Source organism: Pelodiscus sinensis, chromosome 1, assembly GCF_049634645.1.
Source record: "Pelodiscus sinensis isolate JC-2024 chromosome 1, ASM4963464v1, whole genome shotgun sequence".
Classification (NCBI taxonomy): Eukaryota; Metazoa; Chordata; order Testudines; family Trionychidae; genus Pelodiscus; species Pelodiscus sinensis.
Window position 1 is genome coordinate 120541026 of NC_134711.1, and position 22862 is coordinate 120563887.

Sequence of the window (22862 nt, forward strand, 5' to 3'; positions counted from 1 at the left end):
GGACCAGCGCTGGATCAATCTCTGGCAAGAGACTGACTAGTACCAAGAGTATGGAGACTGGTGCCTTGATTCTGGCGTTCCATGCCTCATTGAAGAGGAGACCGGAGACCTGGCTCTTTTAGCCAGAGACTAAAAGTTGTGGGGCAAGGGACAATCTGAGGACTGATGGTGCTTCACCACTTTGGAAAGTGGAGAGGTCACGTGGCTGGCTTGCCCTGGGATTGCAGGGTGTTAGCCACATCCAGAGCCTGGTGCAGCATCTGCAGTATCAGCAGGCCCATGAGGTCTTTGACTGTCTGGGCAACTTCAGGCATCAAAGGTCCCAGGAGAAATCATGGTCCCCTACTCCTCTCAGGAATCTGATCCCTGGTTAGAGTAGGGGGACCAACCATAGCAGTGCTCCCTTGTAGCTTCAGGGTGGGTGTGTGGATGGAACTAGATTCTGTGCCCAGAGTTCCCTTCCCCTCTTTAAAGGAATCGGGGAGCCTCTTTTCTGGCACCAGTGACAAGAAACTGCCAGGTGGATTCCAGTGCCTGCAGGGTACTTTGCACCGATGACGAGATGCTGGGAGCAGAGTCCAATTGGGTGATCTCTGATGCCAGAAAAAGTGCAGCCTCCATGAAGACGGCTTTCAAGTGGATATCCAACTCCTTACAAGTTTTGGGACAAAAGTTCTTGCAAATCCTGCACCAGGGTCATCCTTAACCATACACAGAATATGCAGCTGCATAGGGCATCTGAAAATTTTAGGCACCACTTGGTCTTAATATGTCTATTCACCCACCACTTCCTAACCCTGTTCTATGGCTCTGCTTCCTCTGAAAAGGATCTAGCTAACCTAAAAGGGAAAAAGCAGAATGCCTGAATCTGTAAAAGAACCATTCACGTGGTAATAAAGCCATTTAACAGGTATCTGCCAACCCCAGGTATTTACAGTCAGTTTCTGAATTAGTTTCTGTGTTAGTCTACAGGACCTTAGTTTAAAATTTGCTTTAAAAATATTACATTAGTTGCTGAAGATTATAAAATCACATCTCTAACAATACTGTCATCTGCCCACCCTTCAGGCCACTGTCAGGCACAGGGGCACCAGTTTAATAGTATTATATTGGGCCCCATAAACCGTAAGGATGTCTCTCTCCTGCACTTGTCCTTTACATGATAGTCCCCCCAGGCACTTCTAACAGCTTTTATGGGAGTCAGTAATAAGCATGAATGAACCTGGTTTGAAGCCAAGGGAACGGGGCATGCTACACTCTGGGGTGTAGTCCCAGCCGGGACACCAACAATTAAACTAAGACTTAACTAAATGACTAAGTATCTAAGAACTATATACAAAGATCAAAAATGGGCTGTTAATCACCAATGTTCTTGCAGTGAAAGAGGAGGTGTTCTGACCAACAGTCACAGGCAGTAAGAAGGAACTGAGGGGGCCTAGGTCTGGCAGTACCTAATATACTAACACATGGGTGCAACACTGAAAGGGGCACCACTGCTGGCCATACAGATGCCACTAAGGCAAAAATCTCTGACTGTGCAGGTGGATAAACACACCTAAAATGGAACTGACATTAGCAACATTCAAAGAACATGACTGTCCTCTAGGCTGGACTACTAGAGCTTTCACAGAACCAGCTTGAATCCTCTTAGTTCTTGAAGTTTTATCTGGGGATTTGTCCTTGAAGTTCCAGATGTCTTGCGCAATCTGGGACCCCAGGTGTGTTTCCCCACCCCCCTTCAGGCTGGCATTGATTGTGAGAATCGAGGGATCTGAAAAGCATATAGGAGGATATTAAGCTGACCACCATTTTAAGGAGTTGATCACCTGTGTCAGAACCCTCCATCGATCCTTCATGCATTCTGGGTAGTTGTCCCATACCTTTAAGATACAGCCTTGAAGGCAAGTGATGTGTGACTGCACTCACAGAATGACCCCTGTGCACAATTCTAGGAGGCAAGGGCTCAGTGTAGTAGTGGCCCTCTTACAGATCCAAAACAACACAAGGCATTCTTGATTCTTCTGATACGTCTCAAGAAATGGATATATCTTTGGTTACCAAAGTGAGTTACGTTGGTGGACCAAACCAAGTAGCTTTTCTTAGTGTTGATACATAAAGCCACACTTCCTCAGGATTTAGCTTGGTGTACAGCTGCTGAGAATCGAGCTCTAATTAAAATGTCATCCAAGAAGTGATACAGGTGGAATCTCCTATGATCTGAATCTGGCTATGATTACCATCAAAAACTCTTTAAAGACCCTAGGGGCAAAGGACAAGAAAGTACATTATTGATAATGATTTCTGACATAGGCAAACCTTCAGAGTCTGATCAGGGTGCAAAGGTATGCATTTGCCAAATCCACTTAATTTAGATAATCCCCAGGACAAAGAGGACACTAAACAGGTTAGGGTCCCCATCCGAAATACTGCTTTCTTCATCAACTGTTCATAGAACACTAGAACTGGAAGGTACCCCAAGAGGTCATCAAGCCCAGTCCCCTACCCTCATGGCAGGTATCATCTAGACCATCCCCGATAGATGTCTATCTAACCTGCTCTTAAATATCTCCAGAGATGGAGAATACACAACCTCTCTAGGCAGTTTATTCCAGTGTTTAACCACCCTGACAGTTAGAAAAATTTTCCTAATGCCCAACCTAAACCTCCTTTGCTGCAGTTTAAGCCCATTGCTCCTTGTCCGATCATCAGAGGCTAAGGAGAACAATTTTTCTCCCTCCCCCTTATGACAACCTTTTAGATACCTGAAAAAAAATGTTGATGGTATTGTTTCAGTGGGGAAACTGAAAAGCATATAGGAGGCATGTTGAGCCTTTTGAGCAGTAGAATGCTTCAGATTCCCCTTGTATGCTTCAAGGTTATAAAGAATCTTGAATGTCTTTCTTTAGGAGGGAACATTCTCTTATTCTCCTATACCCAGGACGACAGAAATCTCATTTTGGATTAGACCATGCTTTAAGAACAACAACAAGTCGTCCTGTGGCACCTTATAGACTAACAGATATATTGAAGCATAAGCTTTCGTGGGCAAAGACCCACTTCATCAGATGCATGTAGTGGAAATTCCAGAGGCAAGTATAAATAAAACCTGCCTCTGGAATTTCCACTACATGCATCTGACGAAGTGGGTCTTTGCCACGAAAGCTTATGCTTCAATATATGTGTTAGTCTATAAGGTGCCACAGGACTTCTTGTTATTCTTGCAGATTCAGACTAACATGGCTACCTCTCTGATACTTGTCACCATGCTTTCTGAGGTCATTTGATATGGCACAATAGATGAAAAAGAGATGGGGTGGAGACCGTGAATTATGGATAGTCCCAAATCACAATCTCCCTGACTTACTGGTCCATGATTGAAACAATCCATACCTCTAGGCCAGTGGTCCCCAACACGGGGCATTTATGTGCACCCACTGAGTGACCCGGGCTGGCCCAAGCCATTCTTGCGCCCCGCGCCCCGGCTGCGCGGCAGCCCCAAAAGGTTGGGGACCACTGCTCTAGGCTAATGGAAATCTTGCCTCCAATCATCAGCTCCAGGCAGAGACCTATAAAGAAGCTTTGGAAGTCACAGGATTCCTTGAGACCTTTCTTCCCGAGTCAACTTCAAAGCTTTCCTTCAGAGACCTAGCTATCACTTCACTGCCCTTTAAGAAGGCCAGTCTCCTTTCTTTTAAGGGTACGAACATACTCTTTAGATATTACAGCTCTGCTTGCCACTATCTTGTCTAGCTTCTCTCCCAAGAGCTCTCATGAATTTGGCAGAGTGTCTGCTTCACATAGCTATCCTTTCAGTGATGGAGTCAGAGATGGAACCTGGTCACTGAATTAGAGGCCACAGCTTTGGCTGAGAATCTCATCTCATCCATTGAGGCATCAGCAGTGAATGCTGTTGTCAGGGAAAATTGTCTTTAAACAGAGTTCAAGTCAAGGTGAACTTGAGGGCTCCGAGAACCTTCCATACAGTAGAGTGATGATCTTGCAGATCAAGCAGCTGCTAGGGATTCCTTGAAAGAAGCTGGGGTGGCCTCAAAGTCTTTAAAGTAGTTTTTTATTCTATCTGTAGTTAAGAATGCGATCTGTTATATACCCTGGCCTTCATTTTTTTTTAATCAGTGGGAATCTTTAGGATAGAACTCCCCTTCTAAGGGGACAAACATACCTCTAGCTAGGGATGCCAAGTCAGCATCAACCTTTGGTATCTCAGTAACTGGAACTTTTGGTTTATGAATCCTATAGACCTTAATGTCATTTCTGTTAATCTCATTACCCCATTCATCCCTACTTCCTTGAAGGAGTATAGGGAAACTGCAGCTTCAGAAGAGGTTTTGAAAGAGAAAAATTTGCTCAGTGGCTTATTCTTTAGATATGTTTAAGGTTGAATCTGATTAATGGATTCAACTGAATATAGTCTTGAATTTCTCAGGAAGGGGAAAAAACTTTTGCCGAGTCTTTCCCTGATCCTGATTGGAGTCACCCTGACAATTCACCATCCTCTGTGAAGAATGAGGTGAAAGAGGAGTCAGACTCTCAGATCCTAAATCCTTTAACATTTTGTTTCCCATTTTTGCTTTCTTTGATTTATTAGCTTTTTTAGCTTCCTTGAAAAGTATAAAAGCTCCACTACAGTTTTAGTGAATCTTTTTTGCACAAGTATGTCAGATCAGCTTAAATAAAGCACCAAACATCATCCAAGTGGTGCTCCATCAGTAAGCCTGCCCTTTTGGTCTCAGCAGACAGTGAGTTATGTCCAGTCTGCACCAGCATTATGTCCCTAACTCCAATTCCTGGGGCTGTAAGTTACACAAGCACATGGAATTCCATACCATTTGTAGCAAATGTGACCCTGTTGTGGGAAAAATAGACCAGGAGACTAGACAGAGGGGGAACTGGCTTCAAAGATGACAGGAGACACTCCAACTGGCTGACTCAGGGGGTAAGTCCCAAGTGGCCTCTGGAGAACAGAGAAGGCAGACTTATAGGGTCACAAATCCTCTCCTCCTCAAGTCCTAAAATAGTCCTGAGTGTCCTGGAAAAAGAAGTAGGGCTTGTAAAAACACCCTATCCTTTCCAATTCAGCTAAGAGGAGTGTCGAAGCTATTCCCCCCTCCTACCCCGTCAGAAGAATGGGACCCAGCAGGGGTGGACGTAGAAAGAGATCTCTTAGGAAGACTTAGGACCCTCAGCAGGGCTAGCTGCAAAAGTATTGTTAAGGTAGCACATATGTACCTATTATAAAACCCTTTTCTGCAGCCTAGCATCTTCCATAATTACTGACATCTGGGCTGCCCTCCTCTGCAGCTCACAGAAGCAAATCAGAGTTCTGGAACTATACAGACAAGCTATGCCCCTTCAGTTCCTGCTTACTGTAGGTTTCTCTGCTTCTGTGGCAGTCCAGCAACTGGGCATTTTTACAACTCCTGCCTTCATATCTGCCTGCGGGTGGGGGATATTTTTGTCAAAATTTGTGGTAGTAGTCTTAAAAGTCCAAACTTTTGCATATAAAGTCTCAAACAAAAGGTTATCTTAATTTATTTTTTGTATTTCCTGTAGGAAGGGATTATATAAATGGAAAAGCATGTGTACGTTTCCACCACGTTTTTACAAACTTGTTTTAATATGCATGTAAATCAAGTTGAACTTTTAAAATTAAACTTTTGGGGAAAAAATTCCACAATAAAAAAGGTATTTGAGGCCAACTGAGTGGACTGGAAGTGCCTCAATCTTAACTTACACAAGCACATGGAATGTCAATTGGGAGCTGAAGGTAAGGGAAGCTGGTCTTATAATGGCCCATCACTTATAAGATTATTATATTAATTAGTCTCTAAGGTGCTACAGGACTACTCATTTTTTTATGGAATTTTAGCTGAACTAAATTCACTTCAAAGCTCAGAATCAAATACATCTCCTCAACTATCCAATGTCACTTTTGCGGTTATGTATTTTGATACAGGATGAGCCTCTTTAGTTTGGCATTCTCTGTTCCAGCAATATCCGTGGCCTGGCATTATTTTAGTCAACCGTATGTTCACTTATCAAGTGTGTGGCCAAGTTTCCCGTGGTCCCATAAAGTCTGTTTACAGCCACCAGTCCTGGCTCTTAGTGTTCTGTGCAGTTTAGTTCTAATTCACCCCAAATGTCTTCCAGTAAGCAGTGAAGTGCTGGCAATGCTGTGGTCCGGCATCAGTCAGATCCCGAGGGTGCTGAACTAGAAAGATTCAACCTGTATAACTTCCTAGTAATTGGCATGTACTGATTTTTTAAAAGAGTACAGTCTCTCCAACATATGCTTGAAAACCATCTCCAAAATACTGATCCCTTTGCTTGATTCTGTCTTCTGGCCCTCTCACTTCTACATATAATTCTGCTAACTCAATTCCATTTTTTTATTATATCAATAATGTAGTAGCAGGACAGCAAACACGGTTATTCCATCAGTAGTTAAGAATGTAATCATTCACTATTATAAATCTGAATACTATGAAGTTTATAATAAACATTAATACAAACCTTCTACAGAAGATCTCAAAATTAAAATGCAAAGTTTTAATAAGGTATTTCAGTATGAGGTTTAGACCCTATATATGCACATGGTTTTCAATTTCAAAATGATTTTAATATAAATGCATACCAGCTAATCAGATACAAAAGAATGCTAATAAGCCGTTTATGCTACTCCATGTTAGGTATCTAATTTGACTCCTTACTCTTGATTTAAATATACCGTAATGACTTGATTAGGATATTCCCTAAAGCAATACAGTGCTGATAAAGAATGCCAAAATGCAGATACATTCAATATCTTGCCTCACCCACAAAGATAACATTTCAAATCTTGTAGCATGGGCATACTTAAAATCAATGTACAGTAAAAAGTATCTATTAAACATATCAGTTGCCCCTTTAAATATTAAGGTACATCAGGGAAATTGTATTCCTGTGGCTAGCTACAGTAATAATGTACTCCTTACCATACATATTTTAAAAGGCATAAATGTACACATCCTTGAATATGTAGTTTACATCATCCCAAAAAAGAGCAAAGATCTTTCCTTTATATTCGTATAATATTATACAGATGAATAGATTTCTTCAAGTAGTAAAGAGTAAAAATGTCAAACGACATTTAAAATTATGACTGGGACAACAAAATTATGGAATAAAATCTTAAGATATGAAGTATATTTTTCTGGATGAATATAGAATTTCTACAAGTTCCAACAACGAGATATTTACATGCATCTATCAGACAGAAAGTATAATCTTAAACATTTGATTACTGTCACTTTCTCTCCACAAGCATATTAGCTAAAACTAAAGGATTAACCTTACCTTAAAATTTTAAGTTCATGTTGGCATGGTAAATTTAACTCTTTTTACAACTGTATCTAGACATACATATCCCAGAAAAGTCAATATGAACAAAAGCAAATCTGAAAAAATAGGCCAAATCACTAAACTGAAGATGGTCTATAAAAAAAAGGAAGTTTCCTAAGCTATTGTGTACTCCTTTAAGTTTACAGTTCACTGAGTAAAGTGTTCTACAATGGAAGACATGAAAAAGATGTATAAATAACAATCAGTCAATGGAAATTAGAGCAGTTATGTTACTTAGGGAAATGGCTGTATATAGCAATAGAAGTAAGAAAAATCTGCATTAGAAGTAAATGCAACAAAGGAGCTTTTCCTTAGAATTATCCATTATGAAGCCGTGCATGTTTTTATATGCTGAGAAAACTTTCACTTCTAAAAACATGCATTTTGACTTTTACAATTATAAATAAATTAGACTTACTGTTATACTTCTGTGAGAGCATTAATGAAATCAAGAAAATAAGAAAAAACACATGTCTTCAAACCAAGGCATATCTTTTGGGCAAAGTCATTAGTTCTTATTAATTCCCCCATTTACAGCAAGCTCTGTCACAGGGCAACTGAAACTAATCATGTCAAATTCAATTTGAAACTTGTACTGGACTTCAATTTTTAAACAACCAAATGACCAAGATTTTAAGGACTGAGCTGAAGAGCACAGTTTACCAAAGATATTTTAGCAACATCAAACATTCATATTTGCTGCTAGTTAAAATAAACAACATACTCATGGCATTGAATAAGTTCACTTATCCACTCTAACAGAACACATCACAACAATAGCAGAAAGAGAAAAAATAAAAATCTTAGAAATCTTGTACACAAAGAGTTTAAAATTATACACTACATTTAGAAAATAGTACATTTTTCCTCAAAACTTTTGTGATTTGAACGCAACTTTTGATTTCTAGCTATTTCATAAAATCCTACTGGTTTTTTCCAAAATTTTAAATTTAAACCAGCAGAGAGATCATTTGGAGCCCACTGCCAATTAAACTATATTCATGCTCCTTTAAATTTTGTATGCACTGCCACCTAGTGGCACACAGCAAAGTGTCAGTCAGCATTTTTTAAGGAAAAAAACAGGCGACTTGCCTATAACTGCAAGATAAGGTTGCCTATCCAGAGCCATGCACCCACATTTTTTCCCCAATAATTTTCTAGAGGATTTTGGCCCCTAGAATCACATGTATGCTTCCTCAATGCATCAAGCTCTTGGCTCCAAAACCTCAACCCTGTCCCTCCAACTATTCCATTACCCAGACTTCCCAGAAGTAGAAACACAGCATGGATCGTACAGAACTGTACAAGTAATCATCCAAAGAACTTCATTCATGGGTGGGTAGCCTATTTTCCTTCTTCAAGTACTGTTTTCACAGAGCCACACTTGGAGATTGCCAAGTAGTAATACTGGCCCTGAGGAAGACAGAACTTAATACAAATATAATTACTCTTTCAAATTAATTATCAAATCTTCAAGACCTGTATGAAGATTCATGGCTCTTAGTTATGGACAAAGCTTCAGGCAGCAGCTCTGTTATTACAGAGAGGTTTCTGAGATATAATATAGTAGGTGGCTTAAATCTTGTATTTAAACTCCTTGCAAGTGAAGACCCAATTTAAGAAAACAAAATAATTGTGTCTCTTCACTAAAACAGCTCAAGTTATTACACTCAAGCTAATATAGCTCTAACAAGAACTGCCCCACTGTGGCATAATATTTGAGCTACACAGATTGATTGGATTGGCATCTAATAAGTTCTCAAGCTTGTAGCCTGTAGCTGCATCCCCAATGTATTACTAGTTCAAGCATCAGCAGTACATGAGCTTCACAACCAATACTCCTTGAAGGTATGCTTACAATGCATTGCAACCAATAGTACGTCTCCTAGTCAGTATACACCTATGCTAGAAGTGTTTGAACTAGCACATTAAAAATAGCATAGTGAATATCACAGCTCCAGCAGCAACTTGGGCTAGCCTCTTGAGCTCAAACGCAGGGAATCAAAAGCAGACTTGAGAACCCAACCTGTCTAAGCCACAACAGTCACACCACTATTTTTAATGTGCTAACTCAACCTCCAAAAGTTCCATTCTATCTATCCATAATGGGAGATTTGTTAATAGCAGTAGCATAAGCATATCCTGAGGGGCCAGCAAGCTTGAGTTTAAAGCACCATTTAACTTAAGCCAGAATATGTCTATACTACACAACTTTTCGTGACAAGGCTGAATCACAGTCCTGTCGCTACAAGTCAGCATGTGTGAAAGCTTTTTGTCATAACCTTTGTTTATAAAATAATTCCATCCCCAAAAAAGGGGGTTGGCTTTGCCGGCAGCAATGCATTCCTGCTGACAAGGCCATTCACACTTTCACTTTTCAATCAAGTGCGAGTGTAAACATAGCCCTAGAGATATGCATGTGTGGATAGGAAGTGGGTTAGAAATAAAAGATATACCGTGAATGACACTGCAACAAAGAAAAGCCCTATGCAAGTGGCAATTTGAACCTTAGATGACACCTGTAGGCTACAGACAATCTGGGAAACTCAGTAGATTTTTAAAGGAGTGCACCCTTGGCTACAGGAAAAGGATTTAATTTTGCAACCGTACAAATGTACAAAAGTCAAGTGCTAAATATATTAACTTAGTTAATAACTACCATAAAAACTAGAAATAATAAAAGAAAAACATGCAGCTATCTGAAATCTGCAGGAAGAAACTACAGAGGTTGCAACTAACTGCTTTAGTTACTGAAAAGAACTAAGGTACAGGGTGGAAACACAGTTCCTTATGGTCTGAATGATCATTACCTAGGGAATATGTGAGGCAACCTAAAGGTAAAAGCATTTTAGTAGGTTCTGATAAAGATTCGGGATGTACTCGACACCCTCGATCATGGATTTGTACAGGTAACGGTACTCACACTATTCTTTAATTTTAACAGAAGATAAATAGTGAAAAAAGACTGAAACACCATTTCCTCTAACTAAAATAGGTTTTCACCTTTATTAAGATTTTGTTGCTGCTGTTTTATTTTCTAAACAGAGCTTTTAGCAAGTTACTTTTCAAACCACAATCTATTATTGCAGTAAAATACGAAAGTCAATTGAAGCTTTATTTACACCAAATATACTTAGATATCTACTAACATTTTGAGCAACACCAATTAAGTAACAACTGTGTTTTATCTTTTATAAGAAATTCATACTTACAATGGTTCTTCCCTTTCAGTTCTCTTACTATCATGAAGATCTTCCTGTTCCTTCATTTTATCTACAGCTTGTGCTTGCTTTTCAATCTCATTAAAATTCTTGCTGCTCACTTTCTGGGCTCCCAAGCCACCTTTTTTGGCACCAAGCTTTAATTTAAAAAGAAAACAGAAAGGCTTTATAACCTATAGATACCTAGATTAACTAGTCCTATGGTTTAGTATGTTTTTGAAAGAAGAATCAAGTACTGTCCCTGATTCCATAGATTCTGGTATCAGTAATAAAAAGTCAGAGTGAAGAAGATCACATAGCAATATGTTCCTAAAAGCTGCTCACCTGAGAAAACCTTTGATTTTCAGGAACATAGTTAGGCCTCCCACACGGCAATTACAGCCTAGTGAAACTCCTGCAGTTTGTCAGACCTTGTTACTATTCCGATAAATTCTGTACTGAATACCATAAAATATGAAGGTGCCTCAGCCACTATTGAAATAAGAGGGACTAGTTTTGTATAGCTGTCGAAATTATGGTTAGCGAGGAGAGCCGCATAATTAGACATTCTTAAGGTTGAGGTGGCAGAGGAATATACTTTTCTGCCTAAAATATCCAGCCGCTTAGCTTCCTTGTCATTGGCGGTGGTTTTGCCCTGCGTTGTTTTTGACCTCTGTTGTGAAGCATCCATGACGAGGGAATTGGGCTGGGGGTGAGTCATCAAAAACTCCATACCCTTAGGAGACACAAAGTACAGTAAAACTCCAGTGGTCCGGCATCCAACGGTCCGGCACCATCTGGAATCTGGAAGTGCTCCAGGCAGCCGGATAATTGGAGCTGCTCTGCCCCCAACTTCCCCAAGTCAGCCGCTGGTCAGTTTCAGCAGCGGCTGACTTGGGGACGCCTGGGGCAGAGCAGCTGGGGTGCTGCAAGGTTAGTCCCGCAGTGCCGAGGGGCGCATCCCCCCCACTCCACCTCAGACCCCTCATGGCCCCCCCTTCCTATAGTCCAGCATATGTGATAATCCGGCACCCCCTGGGTCCCAATGGTGCCGGATTGTCGGAAGTTTACCGTACTTTTTATCTGATCATTTGTTAGTTGGAGACTGCCAGACGTCAATAGTGATCTCCAGTATGGCCTCGAAGGGAAGTGCTAGCTTCAACTTTTGGGACCACTGCAGGTTCTTTAGCAAGTGATGTTGTTTTTGCTACACGTCTGTGGTTTGAACCTCCTGAGATTGAGCAACTCTTTTGAAGAATTCCTGGAATTGCTTATGGTCATCCGTCAGGGAAGATTCCTCTTGGAAAACTGCATCGTCTGGTGATGATGATGATTGATCGGTTGGGGAATCTAAATGTTGCTCTTGTTATGAAGGGTGGTTATCATTCTGCTCTTCATGGCTAAAGGATGAGATCGTGTCTCCTGTGGGAGTTGACGAATCCATACGAGGAGGCGAAGTGTCCTGAGCAGGATGGTGCAGAAACACTGGAGAGCTATAAAGCGGTGATCGTGATTGCGGGTATCCTCTACTGTGCGAGCACAGGCACTCGCGATAATAGTGGTCGTAGTGTTGCCTGTGATGGTATGCATCAGGTGAATATCTTGAAGGAAACCCATTGGCACTCCTATAGAGGCAGGAGTACACTGAGGGTATTGGGGATCTCGGTGACATTGACCTCCTGGCGTAGTGAGACGGGGATCAGGAATAGTGGGCTCGGTAATATCGTTGCAGAGAGGGGAGTGATGAGGTGACCTGTTGTAGCACTCTCTGGTGGAGACATAGTGCGACGCATGGTGGTGACTGTCAGGATAAGAAGAAATTGGTGAGGGAGGCTCCGGAGAAAAAGTGGCCAGGTCTGGGCTAAGGGACAGTGTTTAAATGTGACCAGACGTCCGTTGTGCCTTTGTAGGCACTGGGAAGATGTGTGCAGAAGATGGGGCCGTTTCCAGACGGCTGGCTGGTGCAGAGACATCATGGGTGGAATGTCTGATATCACCAGCGTGCGTCGGTGCCGCTGGTGTTGTCAGTGGCATTGGCACCGCTGGTAACGGTGCCAACAATGAGGGCTGCATGGAGTCTATCGCAGTCGACACCGCCGGTGCTGTAGCCCTGGGCGCTGCTGATGCCGGCATCATTGATGTCGGTGCCAGTGCTGTCAGCACCAGTGTTACAGGTGCTGGAAGTCTCGTCTCAGCACAGATGCCAGAGGGGCCGGTGCCGAGGTGGTCGGTATGGGCTTCGTGCGAGCCGTTAGGGCTGTTGCCAGTGCCAACTCTGATTGCAGTTCCTTGTGCAGTGCCGGATCTTTTGATAGGGGAGGGCTTGAAGCCAATGCACTGCGGCCCTTGCCTGTTTTATCAGTAGATTGCCTCACCTGAAGTGCCCAGCCTGTCACCCACACTCACTTGCCCGGTGGGTTTGGAGGTCCTGTGGTCCAGAGTATCGGGGACCGGGCAAGTTTTATGTGCCACTGCGGTCTTGTCAGGCAGCGCGTTCGAGTTTGGCGGTTGCAATGCTTTATTAAATAAAAGCATTTGTAGCCTCATTTCTCTATCGCGGCTGGCGCGCGTGGTTAGTTTAGTTCAATGTGTGCACTTTTGAGAAATGTGCCCTTCTCGTAGGCACTTAATACAGCATGAGTGCCCATCTGACACAGGCATGGCATCCTGGCATGCCATACTGTTTTTTAAACTGGGAAACCCTGGCATAAAGATTGTTTTCTTGCCTTCTTGCTCGTCTTCTTTCTGTGTTTTGTTCCGTTTTTTTTCTTTTCCTTTTAGGGATACTCTAACAAGGACGTATAACTGGGACCAAAAAGATTTTTTTTTTCAAACTGAAGTATACTTAACGAAACAACTACTAACAAGAATTTGTGAATGAACGAACTAATTATTTCTATTTTCCTATTCTCCTCAGAGCAGAGAGGGAGCTCATCCTGACTCCGTCTGCAGCCGGGGACGGTTAGGAAAGAACTGACAGGACCGGACAGCACTCCGCAAAAGGGTGTGAACAGCGCGAGACAACATGCGTGTATGCGCGGTCCGGCTGGGTTACTGCTGATGAAGGTTGTCCGGACTACGGCACCAGGATGAGCCCAACACCTTCAGTGGAGCACCTACGGAGACACTACTCGACGAAGAATATAACACATACACAAAGTAAATTCTGCTATTGAGTATGTATACAAAATGTCTATTGAATTCAATTAATTACATACGTATATCCAGGATCAGCAAGTGCTCAGTATTATCATAAGAAGTCAAAAAAATGACTTGAAGGATAAAGTACTCATCCCACAATACTAAAAATCATTTAAACAAATACGTATGAACAAGAGTTTAGGAGACCATTTTGTTTATAATGTTGAATATTTTGCCATAGTTCCAATTTGTTTTAGTGAAACATGTTAGGCCAGATCTACACTAAAGGAGAAGGTCAAATCAAGATACACAACTCCAGCTACATTAGTTACCTTGATTTGAGTATTCCTGCCCTCTCCACAGTGGGAGGCCGATGAGAGAAAATGCTCCCATTAGCTTCCCTTACTCCTCACAAGAGCAGGAGTACCAGATGCCGACAGGGACACCCTCTGAGTTCAATTTAATGCATCTTAATTAGACCCTCAAAATCAAACTCCAGAAGATCGATCGCAGCAGCGTCGATCTTCTGCTGAGTGAAAACATAGCCTTACTGATACAAAACAGTAATTCCACAAAACACTTAGTTAAAAGTCTTGCAGTTTAAATGATATAAGCCAAAATATATATTAATTACATACTTACCCCCTTTTTAGCTTGATTTGGTTTCTTTTTCATAATAGAGATGCCCTCTGAAAAGATTAACAACCGTTACTTTGGTATATAACTTGATATTTATTCAATACTTGCAGATGTATATTTCCACAACTAAAGTCTTAACCTGTAATTTTTGCAGTTCACTCTGCTACTTTAAAATACTGTAGTTTCTAAATGAAGACATTTAGAAATTAACTGTGTTACTATGTCAAGTATCAGAGGGGTAGCCGTGTTAGTCTGAATCTGCAAAAGCGACGAGGAGTCCTGTGGCACCTTATAGACTAACTGAAGTGTAGGAGCATAAGCTTTCGTGGGCAAAGACCCACTTCGTCAGATGCATCTGACGAAGTGGGTCTTTGCCCACGAAAGCTTATGCTCCTACACTTCAGTTAGTCTATAAGGTGCCACAGGACTTCTCGTCGCTTGTGTTACTATGCTTTAATGTATCTTGTTGTACTGTCTGTTAGTGCTTTCAATTTATGGCTAAATTTTCAAACCTGGGTGCCTAAATAAGAGCAAAGGATTTGTCATATTGGATCAGTCTCTCAGTTCACTTAGTTCAGTATCTTGCCTCCAACAATGGCTATGCAGATAAAGGTTGAACTGCTCTAGTGTGGCACCCTCAGGAACCACACACGGTCAATATTACCAACATTTCCACTGCTTACTGGGATCTTCAAAGGCTCGTAGGGGTAAATTAGAGCTAAACAACAACAGCACAGAACACAGACTGGTGGCTATAAACAAACTTTATAAGACCGTGGGAAACTTGGTCACAGCCATCTGGCTAAACTAAAATCATGCCAGACCAGAGAGTGCTGGACTAGCGGTTCAACCTGTAGAACTTCTGTGGACATATATGTTTTCTGAATTCTCAACTTTTCTGAAAATTAGGTGATTTATAATCTATATTTAAACACTTAAATAAAAACAGTTTAATGTTCAAAGGGGCTGAGCGCACTCAGCCTAAAATTAATTTTATGTAAGTTAAAAAAAATTAAGTGCATAAATACTGATTTCAGAATCTAACAAGTTTAAAAATTTCAACCACTGTGAACAACACTAAATTTTGAGGTGTGGAAATGAAGTGAAATTAATTTGCATAATGTTTATCAAAACCCATAAAAATGTAGATTTTTGTCAATAAAAGAGTAAAGAAAATGTTGTACTCTTTCACAATAGCTTAAATTTTATATGATTTGGCTTATTGTTTAACATGGGAATTTTCAAATTATTCTCACTATAATAATCCATAACTTCCAGTATACTAATAGTATCTTCATAGCAACTTGAATTTACTGCAAAGACATTGGAAGTGTAATTTGCAGCTTGTGTAGATATTTGAAACTCTAGGTATGTGCTAGGACCAGATAGCCTGTCCATGAAGTCATGGCTACACTGCTAGTTTTAATACACTACTGTAGTTAGTTCTCACTATCCAACAACTCGCCCACCCATACTTCCAACTTCCATTAAACTCTCTTTGTTTTATGGGGTGCATGTAGGAAAGAAGTGTACATTGAGAGAGCTGGCAAAGAATGGGGCCCAAATGAGAAGGATACTCAATGTCCAGTCCCATGTCGTTTGACCAAAAAAGATAGAGACCAAGATACCAGGGAGAGAGAGAGAAGGGGATCCTGGTAACTTTAAACTAGTGCAGAGACATTAGGTATTCTGTGGGTGGATGGACTTTTTCATAACACTGAGTCTGACACATCTGCAGGAATAGTTCCTGTGGCTTATCCCCCTCAGCAGAAACAATACCCCCCATCTCCCAGAAAGGATGATCCAGGCTAGTATTTTCAAAGATGGGATTGTTTATAATTTGGAAATTAGTCCAGAGTATGGAAAAAGCAGATCCATCCTCTTATTCAAATATATCTGAGTGTCCTCATTAGGGATGTTAAAATGTGTGTACTTTTGTAAACATGTAACTGCTGAAATTTCCAGCAGTTACACACTTTCACACAGGGGAGGAGGGCTCCATGGGAGGCAGCAGCACAGGGTGGGGAGAGGCAACATGGGCAGTGAACATAGGAGGAATGATTTGGGCTAAAATTTAGTTGTGTAACTGATTTATTTAGCTTTTAAATTTCTAAGGACAGGGACTATGTCTTTTTATAATTGTGAAATGCCATGTAAATCTAGTATTTGTTTTTATATTATAATTGCTCTACTTGACATCAAAATGCCATTTTCACTCAGCATGAAAGGGACAGACACTGTTTCCTATGTGAATATTATCATGATTCATTTTTATAAAGAGACAGTAAAATTATCATAAAAACTGTAGTATATTTCTGGGAATATTCTCTTTCATTTCTGAAAAACTGAGTTTCTTATGTTTATCTCAAGTAATTACTCTACAACTAATTAATTTAGGTTGTAGGATTCAGCTTTGCAATGTTGCTTAAATTAACAATACAGTACTGTATGCTGAAAATGTATATTATTAGTTTGCTGCAATACATTAGAAAAGGTTTTTAAACTAAAAATTATTGCTGGAAAGAGCTAAATAATGTTCAAGACAGACAGGAAAGCCTATTAGAGAAACATGTGTTTGCTTTATGTAAACAGCAGGCACGAATCATAGTACAATGCTCTATTCCACCTGTGTGCTTAAGTGTGGAACCTGAAGCAGCCCAACAGGAGGTCTAAAACATTAAGGATCACCTTTGTTAGGTGCGATGCCTGTAGCATTTAAATTCAGCAAGTCAGCTAAAATGAGATAAAAAACAAAGAGTATTGAGTAAAAATCACTTAAGTGTCATACACTCGATTAACATCTTATATTACAAGTTAACTCGTTTCAGTTATCCCATGTGTATAAATATTAACATAATACTTGCACATTTCTTCCCAACCCAACATTTTGTTTAACAGGTGTGCTGGAGTAAAATATACTGTTCATCTATCTGTTTAGGGCCATTACCTAATGCAGCTTTTGGTGAGACACTAAGGCAATCAACACTTGGTCCATGGTCTGGTCCACCTAAAAATATAAAAAAATATTGAGAACAACAATGTATGTTTATTAGGATATTTTGAATCACTCATATACTTAAAAAAAAAAAAAAAAAAGATTCCACAATCTGAAATCCAGTTCTCCCTTCATTTCCTTATAATTTTCTGTAATTTCACAGAGGCATGATAGAGCTTGATGCAGTTAAAATTACATTTCTTCTGTACAGATTTGACTTTTCTAGTCTGGCACTTTCTGGTCTAGCAACATTCATGGTCTGGCATGATTTTAGTTAGCAGACGTCCACTTGTGGGTGTGGCCAAGTTTCCCACAGTCCCATAAAGTTTGTTTATAGGCACCAGTCCTGGCTCTCAGCATTCTGTGCTGTTATTTAGCTCTAATTTACCCCAAATGTTTTCTAAGAGCCCAGTAAGCAGTGGAAATGTTGTTAATGCTGCTAAACAATATTGACCTCCCCGACTTGATAAATTCTCTGGTTCGGCACTGGTCAGGTTCCAAGAGTGCTGGACTAGAAAGGTTCAACAGGATACCTGTAGTAACATTACAAGTGATTCACAATACTGCAGGTAGAAGGAACCTTTTAATGACAGTTAGATAATTTCTATGTGGTCGTAAGTACTCAAAATTCCAGTCTCTTTCTCAGGCTACAAAACATGAAAACTAGAAGCTCGAAGTATGTTTGGAATATACAGAATTTAAAAGTACTGAATTCCAAGGACCAAAGAGTGAAAATTTTGGCTCACGTTGATTATTTTCAAGAAGTAAACAAATATGGCAAACCCACAGCGATACAATGGGGAAAAGTATATCTGAACAGAATTGGTTTTACAAACCTCTTTAAAATGGATTCCAAATTAACATGTCCTGCTGGCCAAGAAAGACATGTCACAACAATCCCTACCCAGCTTATAGCTTTTAGTAGGGGGGGAAAACATAATGGCAGCGTCACATAAACCAGACAAAGTAAAAACGTAAACAACAAATAGTCTAGTAGCACCTTAAACACTAACAAACATGTAGATGGTATCGTGAACTTTCATGGCACAACCCACTTCTTCAGATGACAGGAGATCCAAGAATAAATAAGTGAAGGACGACGGGGAGGAGGAAAGAAGAGAAACAGTGAGTAGATGGTTCAAATTAACTATTTGAACCATCTTGAGTAGATGGTTCAAATTAACTATTTGAACCATCTACTCACTGTCTTTCCCACCTCCCCTTCTTTTTCATCTCTTTTTCCTCCTCCTTCCCCTTCCCTTATTTATTTTTGGTTCTGGACTTTTAACACTCCTATCATCTGAAGAAGTGGGTTATGCCCATGAAAGTTCATGAAGCCAGCTACATGTTTTATTAGTCTTTAAGGTGCTACTAGACTATTTGTTGTTTTTTAAGTTTTTCCTGTTACAGACTAACTCGGCTATCCCTCTGAAGCTTTCAAACAAAGTAAGTTAGCCTGAACCAGTTCTTTATGCAATTTTGCAAGCAAGGAAAGTTTACTCACTTTGTGCAGTAGCTAAGGTTCTTCTCCCTGTGGGTACTCCACTTCATGTGTGGGTGGGTCCCAGTACTACTTGGAGATTTATGGTAGTAGTGGCTGCGCAGGTCAAGCATGCACTGTAGGAGTCTTGTGATGTTTTTGTCGACGCACATAGTGTGCACACAACCCAAGCCCTCCAGTTCCTTCTCTACAATAGAGCCACTACTGTGAACCCCGAAGCAGAGGGGAAGAGAGTGAGTAGTGGAGCACCCACAGGAACACACATCTCGAAGAGCCAAGGCAAGTAACCATCTTTCTTCAAGTGCTGTTCCTGTGGGTGCTCCACTTCAATGACTGTAGAGTCATGCCCCTCAGAGGGAGGGATAGTGGGAGGACTTGAGGTTTATTGGAGTCGTTGTGGTAAGTACTTTGAGACCCACAATGGCGTCAGCCTTGGAGTCATGAATGATTCCCTGAAGTCCTGTGTCCAGCTCTACCCCCGAGGTTGGCTCCCCCACTCTTTCCGGCTTCCATGTAGCCCCCCCACCAGCCCTGCCCGGCCCCACCTCCCCTGGCTCGCTCACATACAACACTCCTGGCCCTGGCTGGTCCCATCCCCGTGGAAGACCAAGCAGCACAGACAAGGAGGTATTGCTCCACACAGCTCTGAGCTCTCTGCAAGGAGAGAAGGGGAAGCTAGGTGGAGTTAACATCCTCAGCTGGCCAGCTGAAGTGTGTGGGCAGATAGGAAGCGACGGGGAGACACTTGCTGGCCCAGCTCAAGGAAGGGATTGGAAAGGAGTCTGCACCTCAACAAGAGAGGGAAAGCCCAAGCCCTTTGCAGTACCCCCCTGCCTTTGGCACTTTCAGTCTGGGCTCAGTTTGCCCGTCCCTACTTAAAGCAGTAATTCTAGCACTATTGGTACTGATACTATAAAGGCTATTAAATGTCTTCCTTGACACCATGTGGAGCACCTCTTCCATTTTTGAAGGAAAGAATTATGCATGGTCATCTTCATGCTGTTAATAGCATGTTTAACTTGTTGTCATCTGGTTAGTTTGTCATGGTGAAACCATGTAAGAGCCAAACTTGTAAATGGAGTTTCTCTGAGTCCTGGTGAAGAGTTTGAGCACTGTGCTGAGAAAGCAGGTCCAGACAACAAGGGAAAGCCTGTGGGGTACATCCAGTAAGGGTAACACGCTTGTCTGGGCCATGTTGGAACTATGAGGATAACTTTGGCCCTGTGTGTTCATATCTTCTGTATCATGCATGGTATTGATGGAATAAGAGGAAACGCATAGGAGTTGTGCCTTATTTAGGGGTGTTAAATTTAGTTTAATCAAGTAATCGACTAGTCAATAAGCACGGGAGCTGCACTGGTATTAGTTCCTAGCGCCATCAGCTAACTCTGCTGTGGCTCAGCCTTTTAAATATATTAAGAGCTGGCAAGACTGATGCACAGCGCTGGGGACTCGGCGCAAGCCGAGACAGCTGATTGCCGGCTTGCGCCAGTTCCCCCGCTACATTTTTGCTTTTTAAATTGGAGTGCCAGTCTTGGGGAGCCAAGGCAGACTCCATTAACATCACTTTTAAGCAAATACACCTGTCTTTAGTTCTAGGGCAGATCCGACAGAGTCTCACATCATTGAGAGGAAAGACAACAAAAGCAGTTCACATGGAGATCACTAACTGGCATGGACCTGCAGCAGTTAGCATATGATTTAAAGCCATGGGAGCAGGGCATGTCCTGTCCCCAGGCTAGTTCCTAAAGGGGACTATCTACTTGTACAGCTAACAAACAGAAGGAAACTATTTACATTTGAAAGAAAAACTATTCACACCAGCAGAACAATGTCCCGAATGGCAAAGAGGATCTGAGGGAGGGAGCTCCACTTGTGGTGGGGCGGGGGGGCGGTGCTGGAGCTGGTCTACCTACTTTGAATGGACATAAACAACACTCAAGAAGAAGAACTGGAAGGCTCACTTGCTATGTGTGGCATCAAAAGCACCACAAGATGCCTCTGTCTTCTGCCAAGGATAGCTAAGAAAGAACTGGAAAACTCAGGCTGTGCACATACTACATATGCATCAGTGGCACCACAAGACACCTACTGCACATGCACAAGCCACAGAGATGCTGCTATCGTAAATCTCCAATCAACCTGAAATGGAGCACCCACAGGGACAGCATTTAAAGAAGACAAGTTAGTTCTCAATATAAATAAGGCTAAAGTCTCTGGTTGTATTACATTAGGCCAAGGGGAATTCTGCAATTGTTGCATTTGGAGTCATAGAAAATTGCAGAATTCCCCCATGACCGCGGTCACTGTCTGCATTCTTAAAACACAGAATTCATATTTGTAGTGTTAAAAAAATAATATACTTTTGATTTAAATAAGCAAAACACTTTTTATGAGTTCACGTAAAATACTATAATGGAAAAAAATCCTTCAATGTGGATTACTATTAACGTTCTTATCCACATTTCACTTAAGTGTAAAATAAAATGAAATCTTAGACAATTAAGCTGTTACTTGACTGATGAAGAAAAACCCTTAAGTACCTTAGCAACACCAAATTTTAATCTACTAGTAGCCTATGTTCTGCAAAGAAATAATAAAATATGTTTAAAAGATTAAATATACTCTGATCATTAAAATTACTTTCTGGTGTAAGACTTACGTTTATGCTTTCAGTAATTTCCAAAGTAACCAAGTTTAATGGACAACTCAGAGAGTAAAACCTGGCTCAAAAGGTTGCAAAGTAAATATGAGTTTACATTAAGGGCCTCTAACAATACATGCACTGCACAGCATGACCCCTTTACACTGTGTTCCCTACCTAACCAAAGGCTTCTTAGATTATTGCCAGCAGAACACAATTACACAGTGAGTGGCTGTTACTGTTATAATAAATAGATCAATACAACAGTGAACTTATTGTTAATGGAAGGTGAATTATACCTTCATTAGATTCTGGAATGATTTCTGAAGAACTCTCCTTTTGAAAAACTGCCTCTGGTTGTGATGATGCCCATTCTGTGCCACTCACCTGCAACAGGAAAGGGAAGTTACTAAATAAAAACGTACACAATATAAAATTCATTCAGTAAAATACAATTAGCATCTGCACTGACTAAGGCAAGCAGTGACTGATCTTGGCATTTTGGGGTAACTGTTGGATTGGATTTCTACCATTTACGTTTAAAAATTGTCTCAATTAGTAATGATCTTTTCCTTGTTAAATGGGTACAACCATATGATACTGGGAAAGCAACTTAAACATAGTGTCTCAGTTCTCCGTCCATAAAATGTCATTATACTTCTCTAGATCTAGATCAATATACTTCTCTGAGATTTAGCATGTCAATGAAGCCTTACTAATACCATAATAATTTAAAGTACAGGAAGTCCCCGAGTTACGTGGATCCAACTTATCATAGAATCATAGAATTATAGGACTGGAAGGGACCTCGAGAGGTCATCGAGTCCAGCCCCCCGCCCTCAAGGCAGGATCAAGCTCCGTCTACACCATCCCTGACAGATGTCTATCTAACCTGTTCTTAAATATCTCCAGAGAGGGAGATTCCACCACCTCCCTTGGCAATTTATTCCAATATTTGACCACCCTGACAGTTAGGAATTTTTTCCTAATGTCCAATCTAAACCTCCCCTGCTGCACTTTAAGCCCATTACTCCTTGTCCTGTCCTCAGAAACCAAGAGGAACAAATTTTCTCCTTCCTCCTTGTGACACCCTTTTAGATATTTGAAAGCCACTATCATGTCCCCCCTTAATCTTCGTTTTTCCAAACTAAACAAGCCCAGTTCATGAAGCCTGGCTTCATAGGTCATGTTCTCTAAACCTTTAATCATTCTTGTCGCTCTTCTCTGTACCCTTTCCAATTTCTCCACATCTTTCTTGAAATGTGGCGCCCAGAACTGGACACAGTACTCCAGCTGAGGCCTAACTAGTGCAGAGTAGAGCGGCAGAATGACTTCACGAGTTTT

The 22862-nt window shown here is 41.1% G+C and overlaps 1 protein-coding gene across 2 annotated transcripts in view; it reads right to left on the reverse strand.

Moving 5' to 3' along the window:
• ARFGAP3 (ARF GTPase activating protein 3) overlaps positions 1-22862 on the reverse strand; it is a 70555-nt gene that overhangs the window by 21007 nt on the left and 26686 nt on the right. The window contains exons 6-10 of one of the 2 annotated variants that reach the window (XM_075899250.1): positions 21818-21905; positions 17326-17385; positions 17067-17111; positions 14382-14428; positions 10611-10756 (exon numbers count right to left, since the gene is read on the reverse strand). In XM_075899250.1, coding sequence (XP_075755365.1) covers positions 10611-10756; positions 14382-14428; positions 17067-17111; positions 17326-17385; positions 21818-21905 — 386 coding nt within the window. The remainder of the gene's footprint in view (positions 1-10610; positions 10757-14381; positions 14429-17066; positions 17112-17325; positions 17386-21817; positions 21906-22862) is intronic. The other variant, XM_075899255.1, reaches the window with a different exon arrangement.